The sequence below is a fragment of the Astatotilapia calliptera genome, chromosome 5 (genome assembly GCF_900246225.1).
Source record: "Astatotilapia calliptera chromosome 5, fAstCal1.2, whole genome shotgun sequence".
Taxonomy (NCBI): Eukaryota; Metazoa; Chordata; class Actinopteri; order Cichliformes; family Cichlidae; genus Astatotilapia; species Astatotilapia calliptera.
The window spans coordinates 24,745,917-24,763,304 of record NC_039306.1 but is presented as its reverse complement, the minus strand read 5'-3'; the positions used below and the strand labels follow the sequence as shown (position 1 = coordinate 24,763,304).

The 17,388-nt window shown below is 41.8% G+C and overlaps 1 protein-coding gene across 5 annotated transcripts in view; it reads right to left on the bottom strand.

Moving 5' to 3' along the window:
* Positions 1-17,388, bottom strand: part of LOC113022706 (arf-GAP with coiled-coil, ANK repeat and PH domain-containing protein 3-like) — a 57,209-nt gene that overhangs the window by 2,807 nt on the left and 37,014 nt on the right. The window contains exons 10-24 of one of the 5 annotated variants that reach the window (XM_026168392.1): positions 16,312-16,323; positions 11,236-11,348; positions 10,874-10,925; positions 10,566-10,666; positions 10,333-10,444; positions 9,982-10,214; positions 7,140-7,209; positions 6,864-6,958; positions 6,561-6,781; positions 6,377-6,469; positions 6,048-6,149; positions 5,710-5,933; positions 4,218-4,327; positions 3,010-3,120; positions 2,529-2,593 (exon numbers count right to left, since the gene is read on the bottom strand). In XM_026168392.1, the coding sequence (XP_026024177.1) occupies positions 2,529-2,593; positions 3,010-3,120; positions 4,218-4,327; positions 5,710-5,933; positions 6,048-6,149; positions 6,377-6,469; positions 6,561-6,781; positions 6,864-6,958; positions 7,140-7,209; positions 9,982-10,214; positions 10,333-10,444; positions 10,566-10,666; positions 10,874-10,925; positions 11,236-11,348; positions 16,312-16,323 (1,714 nt within the window). Of the gene's footprint in view, positions 1-108; positions 2,594-3,009; positions 3,121-4,217; positions 4,328-5,709; positions 5,934-6,047; positions 6,150-6,376; positions 6,470-6,560; positions 6,782-6,863; positions 6,959-7,139; positions 7,210-9,981; positions 10,215-10,332; positions 10,445-10,565; positions 10,667-10,873; positions 10,926-11,235; positions 11,349-16,311; positions 16,324-17,388 lie in introns of those variants that run through there. The other 4 variants (XM_026168394.1, XM_026168393.1, XM_026168395.1 and 1 more) reach the window with 4 other exon arrangements.

Below are 17,388 nucleotides of genomic sequence, written 5' to 3'. Positions count from 1 at the left end.
TATTCAATAATTAGAGCAGCTATCATCTGGAAAAAGAATGCTGGGAGAATGTTAGACAGAAAAGATGAGAGAGGGAACAGCAATGAGAATAAGAAGCAGGCAGCTGGGTTAACAGATCCATTTCAGTTTCTCAGTTTTATTGTATGTATTTTGTTTTTCCCCTTAGTGCTTCTAAAGACATGGAAGGGAGTATTCCAAAGATATCCAAATGCCAGTAAACAGAAGAACCCCTGCAAGTAATTCAGAACCGTGTCACAGTTCTACCCGACCGGCTGGTTTTCAAAGACAATGGAAAAACAAACATTAAACAGAATCTGTGACCGAATGCCGAGAGGCAGGAAGTTAGCATTAAGTTAAAATATGCAAGTGTACTATATACAGCATGTTTGCGCCTTTAACCACTCTTAAGCCAATACTACACACAAATGGACACAACATTTAATACTTCCGCGAGGGCAACAGCTCTTAACAGTTTGGTCACAGTAGCTTCACATCACCCCCCGAGACTGGTTCTACTTGCAGTACATTGAACTATTGTATCTATCAGGTAAGTCACATCTTCTGAACATGTGAGCACCAACAGTGTTTCTACCACTCTCACAACTCAGAAAGGATGGTAAGAGTATCCTGTATATACCCAAAACAATTCTTCTTTTTTTCCTTTTTTTAACATGATGTTATACAACAGTGTCAGACACTTTCCCTTAAAAAAAAAAAAAGTCTTTGGCAGAGGAAAATAAAAGCACAGTATAAAAAAATGAAAGAAATGAAAAGAAGAAAAGTCACCACAGATTCGTGTGTGGATGAAACAATGGCACAGAGGTGGAAAAAGGAAGAAACTTCTGACACCAGAGAGGTCATATCGGTACATGCTTTTTTTGACAGGACTGCACTGCACAAAGTGATCAAATTATAGAAAAAATATTCATCATGCTCAAGATGCAAAGGTCAAACTTCCCAAAAATCTAGCAAAGCATACAGAGGATATTCTTAGCATTGACGTAGATATGCTAGTCCTGTTACGACACGAGTTTTTAAAAGATTAAATATACTCCATAATTTCAACATAACACGAATACTTTCCTGTAATATTACCATTGCCAGGAAGCTGAAGAGCTTTTTAGTTTCATGTTCTATAAATGGAAGTGAATAACATGATGCAATTTTACATTTCTGCATGTTCTCACTGCTCTGAACTATTGGCAGTTATTGCTCAAATCAGAAGTTCCATTGATGTGTTTGCATAACCTAATGAGAAGTGGCACGTTTTACTGCCAAGACAAAAGTACTCTGTAATCTAAGGCCATTTGAAAGTTTTCTGACTGCTGTTAATGTAAAATATATCTAAAGACCTCCATCATAAATTCTGAATAAGGATTTTAGATTGAAATGACAATCATTAACAGAAATGCTGATATAAAACTGCATTCAATAATGCATTGCACTGGTCCTCTGGAAAGATAAATAAAAAAGACATCATTAAAATAGACAATAAATCGACAACAACTTGACTAGACAAGAACAATGTAAAAGCTAAATGATAATTCTGTATATGGGAAAAGTGCAGTCTTTTTTTTCCTTTACATATTATTTAACTGTCTCTCAGTATTCTTTAACACATGCACTCTCCTGTTCACTCACTCACTCATGACGACACAAAGTATCTTACAAAGCAGGCGAGGGTCTCTTCCCCACAAGCCCTTCAACATTTTTGTCACAGTTTCACTTCTTCCTTCCCGACCCCCCTTTTTATACACAGTAAAACTATCCTGCCCACCTCTACTGCAGCTTGTCAGTTACTCTTTTTCTTTTAAGTTACTGGAACAAATACCATATTGTTTTACCTCATGCCACAGTACACAGTTTCTAAACTTCTAAATATGCATATTTACATCTCTGATGAAGGAGAGATGGGTACATTGGATGTCACACAGATGGTCTGGATAGATATAAAGTGTACAGGATTAATGCAGCGAGATTCTTCTGAGGTAAGAGCTGTTAGGCAACAAAAATAAAAACACCCACACCCTCATACAGGAGGTCACACCATGTAATGAAGTTAGAGCATAACCCTGTTAGCGAAACACCAAGAAAGCTGATGTCATTTTACTGGCTGTGTTGTGTAGCTAGGATTGGTAGTGCCAAGTAATGGTAAGCAGAAACATAGTGGCGAAGCAGGAAGATGGTGAAGGTGACTGGATAGTCAGTAGAGTTAGAAAGGTCCATCACGGGGATGCTCCCTATGACTCGAAGCATCCAATAGTCACTCTGTATTCAGACACCCAGCTTATCAGAAGTTGCCTGCAGGCTTAGATCTAGGGGAAGTAACAGACTTGTGATCAGGGTGTAGGGGCAGCTTTTACATGAATATGTTATTTTCTCAGTCAGGAGGAAGATTTATAAATAGAGCACAGGCTTTGCTCCACGGTACAGAAGTGACCACTAGCATTCGTCTATGTTGAGACAGATGAATTCCTGGATGCACTTCCTATACTGCTGCTCAGTGGGACTGCTTGTGGGGTATTGACCTGGTTGACCCAGCGGAGCCGCCTCTGCCTCTCGCATCTCTTCATTCATCCGAGCTAGACGCAACCTGGAGGACAGGAGTGGGAAGGAGCGAGGCAGGACAAAGGGAGATGATAGAAGGTGAGAAAATAAGGTAAGGGTGAGAGGAGGGAGGAAGGTAAGAAAAGAACTGTTATGACTTTGCCACCAATGATGGATACACAAGCTTTCATAATAACATTATAAAGATTTAAACTATTTTTTAACTGTTTATCCGCAGTGCTTACAAGTGGAATAACAATCTGGTGCAAGTAATTCTTTTAGTCACATGGATTAAAGCATGGATCAATACCACAAAAGACAAACATATGGTCCACAGAGAGAAAAAATTCAGCTGACTGCATTTAAATTGTTAAAGTTTTGCCAGGTTAGTTGCTTGTTCAGCAAAACCATGAAGTAATACATGTTCTTCCAGATCAGCTACTATTACACAGAGTGTCTTACAGGGTGACGATGTCTGCATTGGCAGCCTGGACAGCGATGCTTAAAGGATCATGGCCCTGTTCATCCACCTCTGTTTGTGATGCTCCTCTTTTCAGGAACAGACACACCTGGCTGTACAAACAAAGATGGGAAGACAAAAAAAATTTCTTTACCCTACAGGGTCCCAGTTTTTCTCACTGGTTGACCACATGCTATAAGGCTAAAGTGTAGCAGCCTGGGTCCCAGTCTCACTTGTGGGCATTTGCTGCGCCCCATTCCCTCGTTTCCTGTCTGATTCTTATATAAGACATCACCAAAGGCTCTGAATGGTATCATAAAGTGGATATCCCCATTATGATCATGTCAAGCACATCATGTTAGGAATATCTCCACCTATTTGCTGTTCAAAACATCTGTTTATTAAGGGTAACCAATGACAAGAAGCTTGGCTTAAAAGAAGAGAAGCTATAACAGCTTGTTTCAGGCAGTACAATAAAGAAGGATTGTTTTTAATGCCACCCTAGCAGAGTCAAAAAATAAAATATGGTCCACAATAGCAATAGTGACATGGCAGATTTTGTGGAATGCACACATGATGACTTACTGATGTGGTATTCACTGATGCCTTTTAGTTTATCTCTGTGCTCCATACTTTAGTCTGAACGTATAGCTCCAGTTTAAGCAGTTTCAAATGTGAATACTTCAAATACTTTAAAGCAATGAGTTACTCGTGATGGCAAGTATCACGTGGGATTATACTGCATACCAGAGGAAGACTTTTGTGTGCGTTTTTTTTTTTTTTAACAGTGACACTTCCTGTAGTTTTTCCTGGTTAAAACAACATAGAGTGTCAAAGAATAATATGATTATCAAAACTGGTTAGGCAGTTTTGTTATAGGGAAAGATTACTTCATGCATTCCTTAACATTCAAAACAAAAGGTATTCACTGCTGTTGGTACATTAATATTAGGTGTACCAACAATGGTTTACACATTCGCCTGGCAAGAGAAAAGGTGGTTCAATTCTAGCTGGAGACATAAATCCCCTTTGGGACTACGTCTGGCGCAAAACTCAAACACAGGGAGCCACCTGCTGTGGTAACCACTTTGTGGGAAGGGAGCAGCTGAAAGTAGCTTTTACCTAATAATTTCCACATTTCATGACATTATACACAGGCTAGAACACAATGATTATCAGACACAGCTTATTACTTCCATGTCTCTCTTACCCAGTGTGCCCCAGGTCGGTTGCATGGTGCAGTGGGCCTCTGCCTCTCATGTCCCTCTGGTTCACATCGGCCCCATTCTGTAGCAAGAACTCACAAGCTATCAAGGAGCCCTAACAAAGAGACAGATGGAGAATTTCAAGTCTACAGTGTTCATAATGGCAGACGATGCATTTACGTGGAGAGTCTTTCTTGTTTTTAATCGTTTATGACTGCAGATGTTTTTTTAATGTAGACAGTCCAGATAAAAAAGATTTTCTTTATCCCAACAGAGAAATTATTGTGTTACAGCAGCAGGATAAAAAATTACAATAAAAGCACAATCTATAATAAATACACAACATAGTAAAAGTGCCACTGCCGCATAGTGAGGGTCTTATATTGTGAGATAGAAAGTTTGCACTATATACACACCCAACAGTGATAAAAAAAACAAAAAAACAACACAAATAAAAAAGTGAAATAAAAATGAGGTTAATTTAAAGAAGGTTTTTTTTTTTTTTTTTAAAGAGTGTAATGGAGCAGTATAAATTGCATTAATAAATAATATGGATATTTTAAACTCAAGAAACACCTTCAAGAAGGTATAATGCAGAAATATGTGTGCAGTATCTTGTGCCTGACAAACATGTTCACCTGTCAAGAAGAGTTATTCTACAGTTTCACTGAGAACGGTAGGAATGATTGCCTGAAAAGGCGCATATGAAGGGGTTGAATAAGTCTGAGGGAGAAGGAGCTGTGCTGCCTCTGTAGTGTGGAGGAGAGCTGATGACTCAAATGCCCTCCAGATTCTGGCCAATGATGTGAATTAACTCTCCACCCATGATGTTAATGGGCCTAATTACAATTTTTTTTCCCTCCGGAAGTCAAACACCATTTCTTTTGTCTTGCTAACATTGAGAAGGAGGAGGTGATTTCCAACTACTGCAGTGTCAGAAAGCTTCTGCATGTGGCATGTTTCACTGTTGTACTAGAAACCTGCGGTGAACAAAGTAAACAGGAATGGAGACAGGACTGTCCCCTGTGATGCCTGAGTATTACAAACCACCACACCAGCTGTGCAAACTGAAGCCACTCTGACAGAACAGTAGAAGTGGTGACACCCATTCTGAGCAGCTTCTCACTTAGAAGTGGTTGGATGGTATTAAAGATGTGGAGGGAAAAAAAACAAAACCCCCAAACCCCACAATTCTCTCATAATGCCAATAGTACCATCCATACTATCCAGGTGGGAGAGACATGCAGCAGCATGTAGATATCCACCCTCAACAGAAACTGGCTTAAAAGGGTGGAGAGCATGTGTCACCTGCAAGCAAAGCCGGCAAGAACCAGTTTCTCCAGCACCTTCATGACATTTGACATCAAGGGCACTGGTCTGAAGTCACTTAACAATTAAACAGATAAACTTAATTTAATAAATGAAATTATTCATTTACATCCACATCACTTTATCCAAACCAAAACACCCACACATGTTTATTACAGAGCGTCTCACCCCTATCACAGCCTGAATGAGTGGCGTTTTCCCCTCCTCTTCCTCGCAAGCGGCGTGTACGTCAGCACCGTGTGCCAAAGCCTCCGCCATGAGCGGCAAGTTGTGGAGTCGGGAGGATCGGTATAGGAGCGCGCCAGGGTGGAGTTCTCTTGGGTCTTCAGGGTCTGAGGATACTTCCTGTTCAATTTCCACCTCACCACTGGAGGACTCCTCTGACTCCTCTTCTGTGTGTGAATAATTTAACATGAGAATGAGCGACAATATAAGTACATGTAACACGATTTAATTTAAATTGTAGCTACTTACACTGGTGGCACAGAGCCCACAAGCACACGTACCTTCCTCTGTTACACTGTCCACCACTGAGCCAAAGGCCAGGACGTCTGTGCTCCCGTCAGTACTTCCTCCCAGGCCGCTGTCGCTACTGAGACCTGCAGGGCCAAGCATTGCCAAGCCACGGACACGTTAATCATTACTTGGCACAAACTGCATTACATAAAGACACGTTATCGGTTGGATTGCTCAGGAAATCACAAATATGTGGAAAACTGCTATAAGAACTTCAGTTTCTGAGTTATTTTGTTTCACTGTGGAGCCTTTACCTAAAATCTTCTCTAAAGTCTACAATAACAATGCACTGTATCAACACATTGTGTAGTGGACTTACTGCGAGGACCAGAGCCAGTGTCAAAGTAGGAAAATAATGAGTCCAACTCATCTGGACAGAACAGCGAGTCCCGGCGAAACTTTGCTGCAGCTGCTGCAGGAGAATAAAAGATCAGAACAAGAGCTCAGTCTGGGCTTCACAGTGTGTTTGGTTTTATCACCACATCACAAGTCCCCACACTGACCTGCTGAGAGGTTTGCCGGCGAGGCGCTGCCAGGTTCATATCGGTGATATTTCCTACGAGCCTTGTTGGGTGCCCGAACAGAGCTGTTGTGTCGCTGGCATTTCTTCACTGTCCAAGGGCGGGACTTCCTTTCACCTTGCACGAGCGCTTCGCTGCCACTCATCTTCTTCAGGAAGCGTTTCTCCACGTATTTAGATTTGATCCAGGCCTCTTTCTCCTGTCTGGAGGTAAATGATCATAAGAAAGAAGGTAAAAGGTATCTTTAGAGTCTTGGAAAAATTACTCTGCTGGATAGAAACTGACCTTGAACTGGAGGGGCCTGGTTTTTTTGCTCCGAGTTCTTCACAGGATCCCTCATAAATCTGGTTGATCACAGTATTCCCCAATTCACACATCAGCTAAATATAAGATGAGAGAACAAACATGAGAGAGACAACACGGAAAGTGAACATTTTTTTAAAAGGGCTAATTAAAATTGCATTAGCAATGAACTAAAGGAATAAGACGTGTAACTCTGCTGGGAGGAAAAAGCATGGCAGAGGGAAGATGAGCTGTAGGCAAAGCGTTAAGAAGGCGCACCTTAAGTAATTCTGGCTCCCACGAGTCTAACGTCAGTGAACGCACTTTAGAGAAATGGACCCCTAAACTCCTGAAAGAAACAAGAAAAAGAGACTTTAAAAAGAGTTTTTATCCAACTGGAAGAACTTAGCACAATCTTACTTTTGCTACTTTTATTTAAACTGCTTGGGGCGGCAGATGTCTGAAGCTATGCTCATAAGACCCTGGAGTAAAAACAGTATTGTCTTATTACTTAAAATATACACAAACGCGACAAATCCAGTATGAAAAACCATAGATTTGTGCTTTTTTTCTTATTAGTATTACATATACATTTATTTAATTTTAATTCTAGTGCAGCCAGCCTTTTTATGGATACAGTTTTGACTGATAAGGCTACAGTGGGGCAAAAAAGTATTTAGTCAGCCACCGATTGTGCAAGTTCCCCCACTTAAAATGATGACAGAGGTCAGTAATTTGCACCAGAGGTACACTTCAACTGTGAGAGACAGAATGTGGAAAAAAAAAAAAAAATCCATGAATCCACATGGTAGGATTTGTAAAGAATTTATTCGTAAATTAGGGTGGAAAATAAGTATTTGGTCACCTCAAACAAGGAAAATCTCTGACTCTCACAGACCTGTAACGTCTTCTGTAAGAAGCTTTTCTGTCCCCCACTCGTTACCTGTATGAATGGCACCTGTTTGAACTCATCATCTGTATAAAAGACACCTGTCCACAGCCTCAAACAGTCAGACTCCAAACTCCGCCATGGCCAAGACCAAAGAGCTTTCGAAGGACACCAGGAAAAGTATTGTAGACCTGCACCAGACTGGGAAGAGTGAATCTACAATAGGCAAGCAGCTTGGTGTGAAAAAATCAACTGTGGGAGCAATCATCAGAAAATGGAAGACATACAAGACCACTGATAATCTCCCTCGATCTGGGGCTCCACGCAAGATCTCATCCCGTGGGGTCAAAATGATCATGAGAACGGTGAGCAAAGATCCCAGAACCACACGGGGGGACCTGGTGAATGACCTGCAGAGAGCTGGGACCAAAGTAACAAAGGTCACCATCAGTAACACACTACAACGGCAGGGAATCAAATCCCGCAGTGCCAGACGTGTTCCGCTGCTGAAGCCAGTGCATGTCCAGGCCCGTCTGAAGTTTGCCAGAGAGCACATGGATGATACAGCAGAGGATTGGGAGAATGTCATGTGGTCAGATGAAACCAAAGTAGAACTTTTTGGTATAAACTCAACTCGTCGTGTTTGGAGGAAGAAGAATACTGAGTTGCATCCCAAGAACACCATACCTACTGTGAAGCATGGGGGTGGAAACATCATGCTATGGGGCTGTTTTTCTGCCAAGGGGACAGGACGACTGATCCGTGTTAAGGACAGAATGAATGGGGCCATGTATCGTGAGATTTTGAGCCAAAACCTCCTTCCATCAGTGAGAACTTTGAAGATGAAACGAGGCTGGGTCTTCCAACATGACAATGATCCAAAACACACCGCCCGGGCAACAAAGGAGTGGCTCCGTAAGAAGCATTTGAAAGTCCTGGAGTGGCCTAGCCAGTCTCCAGACCTCAACCCCATAGAAAATCTGTGGCGGGAGTTGAAAGTCCGTGTTGCTCGGCGACAGCCCCAAAACATCACTGCTCTCGAGAAGATCTGCATGGAGGAATGGGCCAAAATACCAGCTACTGTGTGTGCAAACCTGGTAAAGACCTATAGTAAACGTTTGACCTCTGTTATTGCCAACAAAGGTTATGTTACAAAGTATTGAGTTGTATTTTTGTTATTGACCAAATACTTATTTTCCACCCTGATTTACGAATAAATTCTTTACAAATCCTACCATGTGGATTCATGGATTTTTTTTTTTCACATTCTGTCTCTCACAGTTGAAATGTACCTCTGGTGCAAATTACTGACCTCTGTCATCATTTTAGGTGGGGGAACTTGCACAATCGGTGGCTGACTAAATACTTTTTTGCCCCACTGTACATGATGGAAAGTTTGACATATCAAAAAAGAACTGATACACTTGTGTGGACGTGAATGTAACGGGATGCTTGAATGCAGAAGATTAAACAGGCATGTGTTAAAAACAAGCAGAAGCAGGGCAAATGTCAGTCACATGTGACGTGTTGTTCTCTTCTCTGGAAAGGAACATCTTTTTTTTGTAAATAGCCTTACTAAACTAGGACAGTTTCATTTTAAGGTTGGGCAATCAAGAAAAACTCACCAGAGAAAACAAACTGACAAAGCAGGTTTAAAGTCCAGTTTGTTCACTGCAGGCATTCAGTTTGATTTGACCACGTATGCATGTGGTATGATTGTCACCCATGCTCAAAACCGTTCTCCAACGCTTCCTCAATAACAAGTTAAGTAATCAAATAAATATGTGAGCAGACGTGTGTCACCACTTCTACAATGTAGTCACAAACTAGAAAAAAGTTATGAATGTAATGCTCTGTATAAGGTTATTGAGGGTTGTGTGAGTGCAACCTAGCAGGGGAATGAGGATGGGGTCAATCATTTAGATTGTGTTAGTATACTTCTGAGCTCCTAATTTCTTTTTAGACCTTCATTATATGTTTGAATTTCTGTTTACTTATAGCCTTAGTCTCATCTATGTTCTTTGTCATGCTGTCTGTGTATTCAGTTTGTTTGCTTGCGTGAGCTCCCCTTTGTGGCTTCACCTGTTGGAAGTCAGCCAAAATAAATGGCTCACTTCTTGTTAATTTTGACTGCCTCCTACATCATGTATTTCGGTGTCTTTAAAAGATTTACAGTCCACAGGGTCTGTGTGATTGTTGCAGTAATAACTGCAGCCCTTAGTGTACAGTCACCTGTGGATCCCTGAGCACTCAATGCAGAGCAGCACTCCCAGGTTGATAGAAGCCCAGCAGGGAGCCGTTTGGCCACAGTCACTGCACAGCTCATTGCCTGGCAGGCTCTGCACCCGCTGGAGGAGGCTTTCTCCTCCTCCCCGAACTCCCTTATCAGCCCTCTCTCCTCTCTCTCTGGGTTCACTGGCAGAGTCAATGCTGCTGGTGGAGGGTGAGGCAGTCCGGTCCAATCGCTGTGAAGATGGAGTTACAAGTTAGCGATGGAGACTTGATCAAATCTAAGGAAAAATAAAGGCTTGCATTACAGGATTGTGTAAGTGTTATTGTATTGGGTTATGTGTTTGTTTTCACCTCGATGTAATAATTGTCGGTGATGTCCTTGTAAGCAGAAGCGATGCTTGCCTGGACAGCCTGGATCCATGCCTGCCTCAGCTTCTCAGACTCAGCCTGCAGCATGCAGCTCCTAAAGGTTTATAGAAACTAGTTATAAACATCTTTATCTGTTTAATATTTTAGCTTAAGTCTGTTGCAATCTGAAAAAAAATAAAGTTGAGCTTATTCTGGAGTGAAATACACACACTTACTTAGTGGGTGAAACCACCTCAAAGCAGAACCGCCTCTCATTATCTTCACATGGTTTGACTGAGCACAACCTCAAATCCTCAACAACCACTGTCAAAGAATCCTGCCATTGAAAAAGGGGAGTGCCAGAAAAACAAAGCTTAGTGACAGGATCGACAGGAAAGACAAGACACTGGTTGACCTGCTATTATACAAATGGTGGCAAATAGAATTCAGAACTCTAAACTGTGTAGGTTAGCTAGAGTGGTGACAAAATCCTAGCATAAGGACCCCAAAACGGTAGATTTACATTTACAAAATTAAAGTGTACCTTGAGTTTCTTTTGGTAGACCAGCTGGCTGTTTTGTATAGAAAACCACCGCCTGGAGGGGGTTGAAGGTATGAAATCAGATTGTTAGAGTGACAGAGATAGGCTGACTCAAATGCTGAAGTCTACTTTCAGTACTGAACCAATGGAATGAAATCGACTAACTTAGTAGAGCTCAACAAAGCACATTCCTTCTTCAGTTATTCTACATAGAAATCTGAGAGCTCACAGGCAATAAAGTTAGAAAGATGAGCTTTTTACCCCCATCTTGTCACATTAGTGTATTTTCCATATGAACAGGTTATGGCTGATTTGTAAGCTAACCTCGATTCTATTTTGTTATATATCGTAACTTTCCATTTTACCTATTCCAGGTCTTGAATGCATTGCTGGCCCTCTTAAAGAGGTAGCCCTCCATAACCACACCATTGGGTGCATCCACATTGAATTCCAGCTTAGGGTCATCATAGGAAAAATCCTGTGAAGAGAACATATGAAGTAATTATTTGTGTGAAACAATGAGCGTAAAGTCCACAACAAATGTCTGCGTAACCTTATCGCGGGCTCATACAATAGCCGTGCCTCCTCAATAATCAGTGTCCTCTCTACAACACGATTAGTTTACATTTAAAGATTGTGTCAGGATTTCTCGACCATTCAGCTAAACCTTTTGTACCTATTTGTATATCTAAGATTAGCCAAGAAGGGTCTCTAAAGTCAGATGCCACCTGTTCAGCGAAGTGAAGAACAAAAGCACACAGATTGTGAAATGAGAGCCGAGGCTCAGGTTTGCTTATCTTAGGTGACACTTTGATCTGAGGGAGTACTAAACATATGGCAGACTAGTAGGCACACATACTTTCTACTCAGGGAAACCCTGTAATTTTCCACTTTCCTTTAGCTTTGTTAAAAGCATAAAAGCCTTTTCACTGATTCCTTGCCACAAAGTCACCTCCCATTCACTGAAACGAACGGATTCAGACATAAGATAAGTAGGTAAACTGCCATGTGACACGGAGGTACTATAATAACACAAAATTCTTCAGCAACAATTCTTCCAAAACATGCAGGCCCTAGAAAGCAAAAACATGATGTGATGTGGTACAACAGCTTGGTTCTCCACCGGCCAAACACCTGGAGGTGTTTCCAAGTGATTCAAGAGCCACTTATGCGCAACATTTGCTGGAGAGCAGCAGGCTAGTTGTAGGCTCTCCAACTGGGCGTTTTTGCACCAACTTTACAGAATAAAAGACAGAAGAACATTTGGAGGAACACCCGTGTTGGCATTTCCCTTAACTCCAGTTTTCCCTCATGCAGCTAATTGTTGCATTTTAAACTTTTAAACCTGTTGTCTGTTCACCAATGGAAAAAGGAACACAGCGTACAAGAGTCGAACAGAAGCTCTCATCAAAACTTCAGGTTAAATAAATAAATAAAAGCTCACCAGCGTGTAGCTCAGCATGCCAAGTATCTTCATCTTTATCACATTGACATCCAGCAGCATTACGATGTCGACAGGAAAATAAAAGCTTAAATTCATAAATAAATGATGATAAAGGAGACAAATGTGCTCCTCATGCGAGTCCAGACACACACTGTCAAAGAGGAACAGCGACAGGCTCGTGCCGCTCCTCCGGCCGCGTGGACCCGGCGCGGGCGCACATTAGCATACAGCTGTCACCGTGTCCTCGCGCCCCGCGGGGATGACCCCTGCAGCGCCTGCTGAAGATCAAACGTTTCATTTTCCTGCTGCATGTGAGGCCCTAAACGTAGCCATACCTCATCCCCGCCCCACCCGCGATTTAAGGCTGCCCTTTCAGCGTCTTCTGTGGGAGTTAGTTTTCCATCTGTCTGCAGCTCTAAAACTTTTTCCTGCTTAATCAAGCTGACATTATTGCTCCCCAAACACCAGCCCGGAGCACCCTCTTCCCACCTTAAATCAGCCGGGACCGCGCAAGAATGCAGCGACTAGCCCAAAGGCGCTGGAGGCTGCATAGCGCCACTGAGCCAAACTGCCCTATTAAGTCACTGTGAACCCCGCAGCTGAATTCTACTGATACGCTTCAATTATAAGTTACACTAATTGATACAATTTAGTAATGAAAAACTTAAACACACATAAGCTTCTGCTGCTGGGGGCTTCCCATGATGCACTTGGTCACTCTGTCTTTTAACTACAGCATTTAATCATTAGCAATTCTTAAACTCTGACTCTCCAGTAGTTTGCCTTTTGTGCTGCCTCCCTCTGTGCTCTTCTCTTTCCTCTCACACCCAACCAGTCCCTGCTCCTGTGGTTCCATCAGTGGTTTCTTCCTGCTAAAAGGGAGCTTTTCCTTCCCAAGGTCGCCAAGTACTTGCTCATGGGGAATGTGTGATTGTTCTTTCTAATATTTTAGGGTTTTTACCTTACAGTATAATCTGAATTGAATCACTGATAAGTTATTGCAGTGCAAGCTCAGTTTTATTATTACATTCACAGTAGTTTAGTGATTCTGCAGCAATTGCGGCACCCAGCATGACTTAGGAGGACACTGAGCCCATGGGCCTGTGCTGGTCAGACTTTGTATGTTACTCCACGTGTCTCTTTGAAGACTAAAAAGAGCTCATTCATCAGCTTTTGCATTTAGTTTTAAATCATAAAACAACAGGAAATGTGCTGAGGATAATGGGTAATGCAAGAATGTAGCGCACAAGTAGCCCAAAGACGCATCGAGCTGCATAATGGCACTGAGTCAAACAGTGGGCCCAAAACATAGCAGTGAGGCTGTATGAGACATGTTGAACCAGTTCCATATGTATATGTATATTACAAATACAAGTATTTGCATATAGTGAATTCCAGGTAAAGCCCTTTAATAAGGCACCCACTGAAGTGGAACGGCACCTGTCTAACAACAATTCCTACAAAGAAGTTTTTACTTTTTTTTTTTAAAGGTGCCAAGCCTGAGCAGTCGCTATACAAACTGAAGATGTGCAATAACAATAACAACACAGCTCTTTTCCCCCCTAAAAGCACCTTTTGTTTGGAAGCACTGCAGCTGTCACAAGTCACAAGTGTTACGAGTCAAAAGGAAGCCCTTAATTCTAACACACAGAATAATGCGTAGCTTTTTACAAATATTTATGCCCCCTCCTGTCTTACAACCTTCAATTAGCCAGGACTGTTCAAGAATGCAGTGCACAAGTAGCTTAAAGGAACAGGAGGCTGCATAACAAAAGAGACCCTGAACATGCAATTTTGGCAACATACCAGTAAGGCTGTGTAAGACATGTTGAAACATTTCCATACATTTGGAGGTAAACTGCATGTGATAATTTGCATATAGTGAATAACATTCCAGGCAATTGTCTTCATGTTAAGTAATAACACATCACACCACAGACACGCAACGCACACTGAGCTGAAACAACACCTGTGTAACGCAGCTCCTACAGAAAAGTACTGCTTTTACAGGTGCCCAGCCTGAGCAGTCACTAGATAAACGAAGTCTGAAGATATGTTTTTTTTAACTGCCTTTTCTGTCAGGAAGGTCGTGAGCCTGTTTGGGACCATCAACCACAGGGACACCTCGGCAGTTGTCACCAGTCAGCAGAAAATTATTACGAAAAAATACCTCATCCTAATACGCTGCAAGCAAACATGTGTTACAAATGGATATAGTTTGGGCAATTTATTGATAAAGGCGGTTAAGGAAATGTTTAGTAAACACCCTAGTTTTTTTCTGGTGTTTTTGCGTTTGCTTGATTTAAAAATGTTGTACAGTTAAAAGTGGTGACAATGAAGGAGGAGAGAGTTGAGGCCCTGGTTCCCCAGGGAGCCACAATGATGTTCTGCACACACACAAAAAAGAGCTGCTGTGAAAGAAAGGCACGAGGGAGCGTGTGATCTGTGCAGGAGGACGGGCTGAGATGGGGAGGGAGCCGCCGGGGCAATCAAAGGAAGCGCGAGGTAATGAAGAGGAACCCACTGTGTAAGTATGCAATGGCTAAAATGGTCTCTCACTCATCACCTGATTACTGTTTCTGCTTCATCCTAATGCCAACAATGCCCCTTTCACATAACCCCACACTAATATATTTATCTGTGCTCATCCCTTATTAACTTCTCTGCAAATAAAGCAGGCAGGCTTAACTACTTCCATGAATCGGTCTTATTTTTACCCTGAGTGCTGAAGTTACTGTTAATAAAGAATGCATTGCATCTATAATTCACAGCTTCTGCCGTCTCATAGCGCCCCTTCCCACACTACTACATTTGCATATGGAAGGAATATCAGAAACAACAGACGTCAGTGTTCAGTGGGGAAAAATAAATTGAAATGGCTCGTGGCAGTGTTTTCTCTTTAAATTCTTGATGCAGTGATGCTTTTTCTGTCTTCGTGTAACTACAGGTTTTTTTCTTGATAAAATCACTTCCTGAGAAAGACCAGACATCTGATTTGAAAGAGCTTTGAGTTTTTCCCTCTTTGAGAGAGACGGCCTCCGTCATCTGTCTCGCCCTGTTGTCTGGATCTTTCACTTTTTTTCTCTCTTCATCTTTTTCCATTGCTTGCCTTCACATTCAAGACCCGGCTGTGCATCTTAATGCCATCTGTTGACTTTGGCTGTAAGCTGGCAGTTGTAACTTTAGGTTTTCTGACCTGTCAGAATGAGGATTGGTTCTGCAAAGACACCAAAAAGGCAGAGCTGGCTCCAAAAAACAGTGCTGGCACTGTGTTGGTGATAGACAGATGTTTGATCATCAGATCATCACCACTTCGCTTTGATATTTTTACACACAGACTGTAATGATTTATTTAACAATTGAATATAATAATCTGTGTTGTTTTGGTGACTTATTTTAGAGTCTTACACTCTTATAAAAACTGTTTAAGAGGAAGTCTGTGCTAGAAATTTCAAGAAGGGCACATCGGTGTGACACGCGTCAGTGCCTTCAGACAAATACTGACGTTAACGTCTCTCCCACGCAAACACAGTCTCGCTTTATGCTTACAAAAAGGCACACTGATTTATGCATCAGTCGAGCTGGTGAAACAACTACTACCACTGCTACACATACACAATGACTGGTAGACAAAGATCTTCTGGGGCAGGAAAATTTACAGGTTTTCAGGAAAGTGAGATTACTTTCATTTTATTTTTAATTTCCAGACAATGTGCCCTTGAGAGCTAGAGTACAAACTTCAAGGATCAGCTGAAAACCTATACCAGTCGACACAAGAAACCTGACACCTAGAGCCAAACAGGCCCGGTCAAAATACGGGCTAACAATTGCAAAGCAGGTCTGTGTTTCTTGAACCGTCCATTACTGCAATGTTCCACACATTTTTTTCTTTTAAAACCCAAATCAAAAAAAAAATTAACATATATGTGGTTCATTTTAACCAGTAAGCCAAGGTTAAGGTACAGACGAGAGAAAAAAAAACAAAAAACAAACTCACCTGCATCAGAGTCTGTGAGGAAGAGGCCAAGCAAGGACACAGCGAAGAGAGAGAGTGAGAGAGGGGGAAGAAATGCATTAGAGGAGGAACATGACTGCGTTAATTTCACCAGAACAAACTAAATAAGAATAAATATGTGCAACTGATGAGTGTCACAAGCGGGCGACATCAGAGAGCTCCTGAGAAATACACATAAAACAGCTGTTCTTGATCTACTACAGCATGTTACACGTGAAGCGTTATTTTTCTAAAACCATCAGAAATGAAGCCCAGTGGCACAATTCAATGCACGTTTTATGGATTAAAAAGGACGAGTTGCTGAAAGGTCATTAATCCATGCACAAAGCTGTTCGTCGAGTCTGGCAGGATGCCTTCCCTGGGCAACTAAATTGACCGGAGGGAAGGGCCTCTGGCAGAAAAACAGGCATGCTTTTGGCATTTCTTCTGGCAACAGATGGATGATTTTTTTTATGCATCTGTGCATGTGTGTGGCTACTGCGGGGGTGGGGATGGTTAAAGAGTTGCTTTTCTTCCAGCGGAGTGAGCCGTGCATGTTTAGGGGACTTGTTCTTACTGTAATCCTGAACGCAAAACGCAGAATGCCGTCTATCAGTGTCTCGCAAACCTTAGACAGTAAACAGGACAGTGGCATTTACTAAACAAACATAAATAGTTCAAGGCTTTGTTTTCCTCATGAAGGCATCTGTGGTCTCTGTAAGATCTGTTTCGCTTTGTTATTTTAATGCTGCCAGTTACATACCACTTTTCACTCCGGTGTTTTATTGAACTTCTACTGAATTAGGTGGTGACTGTCATGCTAAATGACAAAAAGAAATTCCTTTCAGCAACCTTTAAGGAAACATATCTAACATTCTGGTCAGCATAGACAATATCTGATGAGCACTTCAGATTTCACTATCAGTGCAAGTCCTCCTATGCTGCTACAGGAGAATCTGCACAGACCTGTGCAGTGGCTGCAAAAAGAGAAGGTGGAAATAGTTGTGAAAAGGCTAAGCTTTAGTATTTATGAAAATACAGATGATGTAGAGTCTCCACGCATTCTGTTTATTTTGTATT